Genomic DNA, 10727 nt, shown 5'->3' on the forward strand with positions numbered 1-10727 from the left:
ACGGCAGTGTGGACTCAGATAACCCACTTCAAAGCAGATATTGTGGGATTTTCTGTCTTGATATTCAGTATTGTATGGCTGTGTGGAAGGGCCCAGAGATGACAGAGAAATTCAACTTGGTTGAGAAGGCTCCTTTGCTGGCTCCTGAGCAACCCAAGATCTCATAAGGCAGCTTTCTTTCTGGACAGACATGACTTTCAATTTTACATCCCCTTTTGACATTATGGCTATTTTAGTCATATTGCTCAATTACTACCTATGTTGCCACCTACACTGGTGAGGTTATGTTTCACCCCTGGGTCACAGTCACATTATGCTGTTGTGATTGCATGGAATGTAAACAAGTTCAGAAAAAAAATCAACTGCATTTCTCCAGAGCTTATATGAAAAGTGTACAACAGCCAAATCTTAAACACATTACCATATGATCCATGCATAGAATCAAAATTTAGGGTTTTCCAACACATCAAAATATCATAGGTATATTTGGTCAACTTTATTGGATCATTAAAATGTCATACACACAGTAAGTATTTATTATGAATGAGCAAGAATATACAAGTGATAGGATACTGAGGTGGTTGTTTCCCCTTCTTTTTTTAAAAAAACAGAATTATTTATCAGCTTTAACACAATCAAAATAATATGCATTAAAAGGAAAAGCAGGAAAAGGAAGAGAGAAAAAAGAAGAAAGAGAACATATAACTAAAACAAAACACAATACTAAAACAATAATTGCCTAAAACACAGCAATGCCACCATCTTGCAATCCTAACTCTTAAAAAAGAAAACTAAAATAAAAAATATAGATCCAACTAAATAATCATATTAATTAATAATAAGTGCAACAACATATAATTACATCATTAGATTTATTATAGCTCAAAAAGCTCGCCAGTGTTTTCCAATTATTTAGAAAATGATCAACTGGCTTATCATATAAATGCTTTTGTTAGTTAGACTAACTCAGCAACCTTAGCAATTCATTGTTGCATAATTGGTGCTTTAGTCCATCTCCCTGAGCAAACAATATTCTTGTTATTGTCATGTATCAAAAAAGTGATTTATATTTACTATCCAATTCTTCATCCATAATACCCAACAGAAACATTTCTAGTGACATTAGAAAATTTACTGGTAACGTTTTTTTTGGGAAAGTGGTTTGCTTTTCCCTGAGTACAATGCAAAGGCAAAATTCCAATTCCACACTGTCTCCAATGAGTTCTTAGTAGGAAGGAAGAGGGAATCAGTTCTAAAAGGGTGTGTGACTATTATGTGAAGAAAACAAAAATACAATATTGGGTGTGTCATAATTATATGGTGGTGACTATTATTTGATGTTATATGGGTATATGGTAGAGTAATTTGAGTATTGGACTATGACTCTGGAGACCAAGGTCCAAATCTACCCCCCACCCTTTCAGCCCCAAAAACCCTGTGATAGTTTCACCTTAGGGTGTCACCATAAGTTGGAAACAAATTGAAGGCACACAACAATAAAATGAATGACAACAAAAAGGAATACATCATAAAGACAGGTTGTCTGGCTCATTGACTTTTTTTAACTCAAAATACTTCTTTCAGTTCCTCATAGAGCTTGTTGAGATTGTACAGCTCCTCTTCCAGTTCCTTGGTCTTCTCTCTGATCTCTTCTGCTGTTTTTGCCTTGGCTCCCTCTGTTATGTGCTTGGCGTCTTGGGCAATGTTGTATACATCAAACAGGAGAAACAGCCCCAGCGAGGCAGCACCCAGTATTCTGACTCCTTTGGTCATTGCAAGAGGGGTTCCTGCAAAGGCCTTTCTTATACCACTGATTGTCTTCCCGGATGTGCTTCCTGTAGCTGCTGCTCGCCTGGCCAAAGCCTTCATGGCAGGATTAGCTTCAACAATCTTGAGGACCTTGACATTTCTTTGGATTCCCTTTGTAACCTCATAGATTTTTGGAAACTGACTGGCAGCACTGGAAACAACTTGTTCGATGATTTTCTTTGTATTTCCATTATTCACTGGACATTCAGACTGGAAATCAGTTCTATGGGGATATATGTTTCTTAGGCTTTTTTGGCATTTTGTTATTAGCTCCTCTGCTCTTTTCAATTCCTTGGAATTAACAACATTTTCACTTACAGCAGTAGACAAACCAGTGATTCCTGCCATGGCCCCTAAACCCATTCCAGCAGCAGACAAGATTAAGCTCCCACCAGCTGTGACAGGGGCCAAAGTCAATCCCAGAATGCTTAAAATGCTGGCAGTGGCACCTCCAGAGTTGGCAGCAATGGTGGCGATGGTGCAGTCCTTGTGGGTCTTGTCAATGCTGTCTGCAATTTCTTGAAGACATTGGATGAACTTTTCAATCTTTTTTTTCTGGGTAGGAAATTCTTCAAGAAAGTGGACCAAATGGATATCGTCCATTTCATCCCCAAATCCATTTTCTTCATTTCTGTCAAAAAACAAAGTGATACATTATTATTATTTAAAAAGAAAGAAAGAATGGCATTCTCTGGTTATTCAAGCAATGATGGAAATAACTATGCACATGCACAAGTCACTCTTCTCATTATTGTTTCATGTTCCAGCAAAGAACTTGGGTACCAAACATGAAAAGCACTTTTTAGCTGCTCCTACTCATGAAATAAGGGTGCCTCTACATTGCAGAAGTAATACAGTCTCACATCATTTTATCTGCCATGGCTCAATGATATGGAATCATTGAATTGTAGTTTGGTAAAGCACCAAAGGGAGAAAACATGAATAAAGAATAAGAATAAAAAATAAAGAATAAAAAGTAAAAGAATAAGGCAAATAGAGGGAGAAAACATGGATGCAGTGAAAGTCTTTGTATTTCTAGGTGCAAAGATTAATGCAGACACAGACTCCAGCCAGGAAATCAGAAGACATTTACTTCTTGGGAGGAGAGCAATGACCAATCTGGATAAAACAGTGAGGAGTAGAGATATCACACTGGCAACGAAGATCCACAGTTAAAGCAATGGTATTCCCCAGAGTAACCTATGGATGAGAGAGCTGGACCATAAGGAAGGCTGAGTGAAGGAAGATAAGACACTTTTGAACTGTGGTGCTGGAGGAAAATTCTGAGAGTGCCTTGGACTGCAAGAAGATCAAACAGTCCATACTCCAGTTCATACTTGTCAGTTCTTCGCAGATTTTAGAATAAAAACAAGCTCACGAGGAAGGTTCCTTGGACACACATTTATTATTCCATCTCACCAAAGCAAAGCGAAAGCTAGTTCTAACTCTTTCCCGCCAAAGCTGTGGTATTCACCTATCCACCCCACACACCCCTTTCTTATCTATCCTAACAGTTACATTCCATTCCCACAGAACATGCAGCATCTCCCAGGTTTCTTTCTCCCTCTGTCCAGATGGCCCTTATTGGCCCCAAACTCCCAAACTGTCATGGAGTGGACAGGCACCTTTGTTGACTCAAGCTCGGACACATCCTGACACGACTGTTCACTGGAGGGAAGGATATTAGAGGCAAAGATGAAGTACTTTGGCCACACAATGAGAAGACACGAAAGCTTGGAGAAGATAATGATGCTCGGGAAAATGGAAGGAAAAAGGAAGAGGGGCTGACCAATTGAAAGATGGATGGGTGGTATCCTTGAAATAACTGGCTTGACCTTGAAAGAGCTGGCGGTAGCGATGGCTGACAGGGAGCTCTGGCGTGGGCTGGTCCATGAGGTCATGAAGAGTCAGAAGTGACTAAACGAATAACCAACAAAAAAGGCACTAGAACTCTGGCAGAGAAGGCGAAGAACTTTGTAAAACTACAACTCTCACAATTCCATCACATTTAAAGTGGTGCCTAATTGCATTAATTCTACAGTGTAGGTGCCCCTTGAGTATTCCTTATGTAAGAAAACCCTATGCAATTCAAAGAGTTAGGATAAATTGGCAGGCGACTACACATGTATGCACATCAATTAAAGATACAGCAGCCGTCTCCCATTCTTGCAGTGTCAACCCAGATTTTTTTCAAACTTCTAAAAGCAACAAGCCATTTGGATTGAGGGATTGAGAAGTCTGGATTGAGGGATTGAGATCCCATTCCACCCATTTTTCTGGTATATATGCTTTGAAACTGTAACGAATGATTGTACTATTACTTGTCACTCTACAGTTGGAAGTAGCCATGGAATTATCTCTTATTGTTAAACCTGATAAATGCTTGGGCAATTATGGACAACGTTGAAGGAGGCAAAGTGGATTCCCTTTGGACAGATGTGGGTCTTGGTTACCTCTGTAGATTCATGTCTTGCGGCATTTCCATCAAATAATCTCCATCTTCATTCAGAAGGCTTCGCCACCAGTCATCATTGAATTCATACAGCAGATCCTTTGAGACTCCCAAGATGTCATCATACTCCAGTTCTTCTAAATAAGTTCAAAGAAGACAAAAAAGCCCTCTAATTATGCAGGGGAATCTTCAACACCTTGTGATAATTTGCAAATATTGGAGAGCTATTATTCAGGTTTTATTGGGTACATCTACGCTGTGAATTAATACTTTTTAATACCACTTTAATTGCTCCAGTTCAGTGTTATAGTATCATGTGAGTTGTAATTTTACAAGCTCTTTAGCCTTCTCTGCCAAAGAGTTTTGGTGCCGCACCAAACTAAGTGAGAGAAGTGCACTGAACCTGAACAGAAGTATTTCAATCATTACTTGTATACCCAGAGAATGCCAAACATATGACATTGGATACAGGGTTGCTTGCCCAGTGGACATGCCTCTTGGGCAGGCTTGGTCTCAACACATTTTTTTAAATGGTAGGAGCTGAAGACCCATGTAGATAATATGAAACAAATGAATGGACCTTGAAGAGTACTTGGTTTAAGACTGTTCTCAGTCTTGCTCCAGGCACTCAGTCCAGCCCTCATAATGTTCTTGAGAGATAACCTTCTAGCCACCCAAAGCACCTTCAAAGAATGTAGGTTGTCAATTAGGTCTGTGAAATTCCCTCAGACAAATATCAAATTCTGAAACAAATTGGAGAAATTCACACTGATCAAGGTTGAATCCAAACGTGATGAAATCAGCCCAGTTCGAATCCAGAGTAAATCAGCCTCATTGCTCACAATGCTAATTAAAAGAGACGTGAGACCACAGAACTGTACATATTCAGTTTTCTCTTGGGTTTGTAAAAGTGGTGTCCCACCACCAAGCTATTGCCCCTTTCCCAAGGAGACCAACCTTCACAAACTTTGTGTTCTTTGGAAGTCATTTTAGCAAATATCTGTTGGCTCTCTCTTCTCAACCTGAGCTTATTTCAAGTCTGAAAGGGAAACAAAAATGCAAGGATGAAAGCCAAGACTGTTGTACCTTTTGCTGACTGAGGAAAAGAATACAATCATATCTCTTGCCTATTCCACAAACAAAGGCCTTGTGTACTAAGAGCTAAATCTTTATTTGTCACTCATAATTTAAGCATTAAGATGGCCAGTACGGCAGGATGGTTTCAATGCTGAACTAGAGTTCTCGGAGGCTACGGTTCAAATCCCTGTCTGACCATAGAACCCACTATATGACCCTGGGAAAGTATAGTGTCTAGATCAGTGGTTCTCAACCTGTGGGTCCCCAGGTGTTTTGGCCTATGACTCCCAGAAATCCCAGCCAGTTTACCAGCTGTTAGGATTTCTCGGAGTTGAAATCCAAAACATCTGGGGACCCGCAGGTTGAGAACTACTCGTCTAGATCGTGGGAAGTAATAGTACCGCTCTATTCTCCTTTGGTCAGATCTCACCAGTTCTGGGCACCACAATTCAAGAACATTGAGAAACTAGAAAGTCCATAGAATCATAGAGTTGGAAGAGACCTCATGGGCCATCCAGTCCAACCCCCTGCCAAGAAGCAGGAAAATCGTGTTCAAAGCACTCCAACAGATGGTCATCCAGCCTCTGTTGAAAAGCCTCCATAGAAGAAGCCTCCACCACACTTCGGACACACTAGTTCCACTGCTGAACAGCTCTCACAGTCAGAAAGTTCTTCCTAATGTTCAGGGCAACCAAAACAGTCTAATTTAAATATTTGAAATAATGTCATATTGAGGAGGAACCAAGCTTGTTTTCTCCTGCTCTAGAGATTACAGAATAGAGCAACAAATTCAAGCTACGGGAGAAGAGATTCCACTTAAACATTAGGAAAAACCTCTTGACGGTAACCCTGTTCACAGTGGAATATGCGACCTTGGAGTGTGGTGGACTCTTCATCTCTGGAGGGTTTTAAGCAGAGACTGGATGATCATCTCTTGGGAGGTTGTGTATTCCTGCATTGCTGGGGTTTGAGTAAGCAAAATAATTTGAGATTTTTGTGGCTAAGCTAATACTCATCTCTTGAAGATGCTTGAAGACCTCAATACTTTTTAATCACAATTTTCAAAAGTATATATAGTTGCACAGCATTAGGACAATTCACTTACTTGTTTATTAGCAGACCAGAAGTTTCCTTTTCTGTGGTAGGGTGGGATGGTGCATCTGTTTTGCAGTAGTTTAAATGTCATGGAGCTATCTGTCTCCCGCAGAATTGGACCAGCATTTTGGCTCTTTCCTTTAAAGTTCAGACTCACAGATTCACTGAGCTCCTGACAGTGAAGTCTCCGCTGTAGGTTTCAGACCTACCTTGGTTGTTTATTGAACTGAAATGGCGGAGCTCTCTGTGAGGCACCAGAAAGCAGTAAAGACAAGTTCAATGCAATTGATGGAAAAGAAAAGTGAAACTAAGCTCATAAAGTGAGTGGGTTTGACCACATCAGTGGCTTATCAGACATTTGGGGGGAGGAGGTGGAGGAAAGCAGAAGAGGACAACAAAGAAATTGCCTGAATTGGATCGGTAGTGTGTGTGTACATGTGTAACACCTCACATAGGGGGTTTTTTTGGGGTGAGGGGGGGGGGGGCAGTATTTTCTAAAGGATGATTAAGAAAACAGTAGATAATGAAAATGTGCATTTTCAGTATGATTAATTTAAAATCATACCTGGAATCAATCTGATTATATGAGGTTTAGAACCATTTCTATTGGGCAGAATATGCTAGTAAAAATAGGAAGTAACCATTGTGCTTCCACTAGTAGAGGTCTAATTGCATTTAAGCAGTTTCCATTCAGAGTATAATGTCTGTGCAACGTCGTCTCCTTTGAAATGTACATATTTACCCAGCTAATAGCAACCCACATCCTGTTAATAAGATGTTAATTAGTCCACCGGTTACCTTTCTTCTTAGATATTATATAAATCACAGCATTTACCTGATAGTTTTGATCATCTCATCCAAGGGAGTTAGGTGCACAACAGCCCTTCCCAATCTGGTGCCTTTCAGATATATTGGGTTAGAAGCAGCTGCCAAGAAGTCCGTGCCTCACATCCACACTGTGCTTGTGGCAGAGGTGGGCCTGAGAGAAAGGGCTCTCTTGGCGACTTCAAGACCTAGGCAGGCTCATATGGGAAAATCCAGTCTGGCTGATAGCCCGGATCTGAGTCATACAAAGATTAATAATTTGGACTATGAATTGTGCTCTTAAATAAACTGGTCATAACAGCATTTTGAATTGTGCCAGAGCGGCGACTCAGTTTTAATTGCATTGATAATGTTTTACCTTTATTTACTTTTCTTCTACTTTTTCATACTTGTTTTCAACCTTCCCAGGATAACATGTATTCAGAAACTACAGCTAGAATTCTGGGGGTTACAATTCAAATTAGCATAATTTTTAACCTTTGGTATTTAGTTAATGAATTGGCAAGCTCATGTTTTTTAAGCCCTATTGGACTTTTATCTTTCTCCCTTTCTCTAACATCAAGCTTTTCCTGATAAGGTTTTTATTACCTTATTTATTTCACTGAATTATAAGGTGCTTCAGATGATATCTTAGCTAGGTTTATTACTTCCAATCAGGAGCCACAGTAAAACCCAAATAACAGGCAGAGGTCAATTCTTGAAAATAGATGTGAAACTGAATCTCCTGCTTAGTTTTGATTTCCTAGAAATGAGACTCAAAATTCTGTAGGAACGTTGTCCAGTAGGAGCAAGTGGGAAGGAATGAAGGGATGTGAAGAGAAAGTAGAACCAATATTGCACTCCCATGTGTCTGAAGGCAGGAATTCTTGCCTCCTTTCCAAATTGTACCCAAATTGAATAGTCATTCAGGAAATAAGCTCATGAAGCATTCAGGTGTGTGGATGTGCGAGAAAAAGAATGCAAGTGAGCATATATTAGCTTATCTAAGGACCTCATCACACTTACCTTTTTTAGGGTCCTAAAGGTATAGCACAGCAATGGATGGGCATGCTGCTCATCACATGAAGTTGCTGGACCTCCTGTTGAATCTCCATCCCCAATCACAGTGAAAGTGTACTAGTACACTTCCCTTTTAACACGGGAAGGTTCCCATGTTGTGCTGGCCCCAATGGAACCAGCACACTTCAGCGCTGCTTTGGCAACACTTTTCTCATGTGATGGGGGAAGTGCCATGCTCAGAAGAGGCATGAGAGGTGATGGGGTAGCAAAAGGTAGCCATCTGTGGTGGTGTTTTTACCATTTCAGGGCACAGTGCTGATAGGCTAAAGACCTTAGATATTTTCATGCAGGGCAGAGTGTTAATAGTTTAATAAATAAAACCAGAATTGTAGGTTAGTCACATAAGATGGGCACACTATTCAGGAAATTTTCAGTGCTCCCTGAAAAGAGGAAGTGGCTATAAATATTTCAGCCATACAACTAACAGAAAACCAAAGACCTTGCTCCCTTTGTCAAACAGAACTTTGGTCTGATTTTAAAAGTCATGTGCAGCATAGACACCAAAATGTATCTTTCTGTTTATAGAAAGTACACTGACTATGTATGTTGAAAACCACATGCATGTGCATGTGGTGTAACATTAACCAATTAGTGAATCATAACATGTGGAACATCAGGTGAGTGCAGAATAGGAGTATTAAATTAGTCCTACCAAGATTGCTTGGTAGGAGTTGCTCATTTTGATACCTAGTGTTGGCCAATACAAATTTGCGCAAACCTAAAATAAAGTTCTTGCTTCTTCTCCTCTGACTTCCCTAGTAAGGAACATCTAGAGCCTAGGGATAGCTGCCGAGAAGGCCCTGTTTTTGTCCCCATCAACTGTGCTGGTAACAGGGTGGGTTCTCGAGATGGGCTTCTTCTGATAATTTCAGGGCCCAGGTAGGCTCATATAGGAAAATCTTCTCTGCCTGATAGCCTGGATCTCATACAGGCCTTTTTAGGGCATAACCAGTGCTTTGAATTGTACCCCAAAAGAAACTGGCAGCAATTGAACTTGTAACATGGCCAAGATTCTGGCTGCAGTTCTTTGTTAGCCTTCACCCAGTCCATTACTGATGACTGGTTTGGAATTGTGGCAGTATCTTGTGGTGGAAAGGAATAATGGAATGTATTGATAGCAGCAAACACCCAAATTCTGGATGACCTTTTAAGCAGTCTCATGTATATATATTAAAGACCATGGGGAAGAAAACAGAGCTCCAAAGGACCTCAGAGGCAAAGGTGACAAACAAGAGTCCCCCAGCATTGCCTTCTGAGTTCACCCCTCAGAAATGAATTGATCCACTGTAAAACAGAGCCACATCATGAGGAGACAGCAAAGCCTAGAGAAGACAATTATGCTGGGGAAAATGGAAGGCAAAAGGAAGAGGGGCCGACCAAGGGCAAGATGGATGGATGGCATCCTTGAAGTGACTGGACTGACCTTGAAGGAGCTGGGGGTGGTGACGGCCGACAGGGAGCTCTGGCGTGGACTGGTCCATGAGGTCACGAAGAGTCGGAGAAGACTGAACGAATGAACAACAACAAAACAGAGCCTCCAAATCCCATCCCAGTAAGACTGCCTATTTTACCATTTATCAAAATGTAATAGAAGTTACACTTTTTGCAAACTTTTTTTGTTTGGTCAAATAATTAAAACATTATCTCATTCCCATTTCTCCACCTTTCACATGAGAAAGAACTTAGGTGAGTTTCTCCTTCTCAAAACAAAACCACCAATGAGTCAAAACATTGTATCTCTATGTTCTTAAGTATGCATATATACACAACACTACACTACGTCATGTGTAACACTTCTACATTGGTCAGTGTGGTATACATAGCAACAACATATATCAAAACAATAACACAAAACATAAGGGCCATAGAAACATGGCATAAAACCCTGATTCAATCCATTCTTGCATAATATGTGCTTCAGTTCATACCCTTGAACGAACTATGTTCTTCGTTACTAACTGGATTACTAACTGGAGCTAGCTACAGGGAACATATCACACCCCTGCTGAAGCAGCTCCACTGGCTTCCAACAAGTTTCCAGGCTTAATTCAAGATTCAGGTGATTACCTATAAAGCCCTATATACTTCGGGCCCAACTTATCTTTGTGACCACATCTCTTTCTATAAACCTGTGCGGGCTCTGAGATCGGCACGGCAGGCCCGCCTCTCAGTCCCACCACCGTCTCAAGTGTGGTTGGTGGGGACGAGAGAGAGGGCCCCCCAGCTCTGGAATCCTCCCCCTCCCAAAAGAGATTAGATTAGCTCCCAATTTCCAATCCTTCTGTTCCAACCTGAAAATATGGATGTTCAGACAGGCCTTTGACCTGGAGTAGGCTGAATGGGCCCATATGAAACTGACACTTGGCACCTTGTGAATTGACAGCAGTTAGTTCTATCTACTATTGTTTTA

At 40.7% G+C, this 10727-nt stretch overlaps 2 protein-coding genes across 3 annotated transcripts in view; one reads left to right on the top strand and one right to left on the bottom strand.

Annotated features, from left to right (window-relative positions):
- The window catches only part of MB (myoglobin), a 49141-nt gene that overhangs the window by 18893 nt on the left and 19521 nt on the right, over positions 1-10727 (top strand). The gene's annotated exons all lie outside the window — the stretch shown is intronic.
- Positions 1557-6551, bottom strand: LOC132775895 (apolipoprotein L3-like). 2 transcript variants are annotated; one of them, XM_060776962.2, is made up of 4 exons: positions 6444-6551; positions 5219-5300; positions 4263-4398; positions 1557-2440 (listed from the first exon to the last, which is right to left on the bottom strand). In XM_060776962.2, the coding sequence occupies exons 2-4, from the start codon at positions 5247-5249 to the stop codon at positions 1567-1569; spliced, it is 1041 nt and encodes a 346-aa protein (XP_060632945.2). In that variant the 5' UTR covers positions 5250-5300; positions 6444-6551; the 3' UTR covers positions 1557-1566. The 2 variants fall into 2 exon arrangements, with proteins under 2 accessions (XP_060632945.2, XP_060632944.2); XM_060776961.2 differs by lacking the exon at positions 6444-6551 and having other exon boundaries at positions 5219-5307.

Source organism: Anolis sagrei, chromosome 5 (genome assembly GCF_037176765.1).
Source record: "Anolis sagrei isolate rAnoSag1 chromosome 5, rAnoSag1.mat, whole genome shotgun sequence".
NCBI classification, from domain to species: Eukaryota; Metazoa; Chordata; class Lepidosauria; order Squamata; family Dactyloidae; genus Anolis; species Anolis sagrei.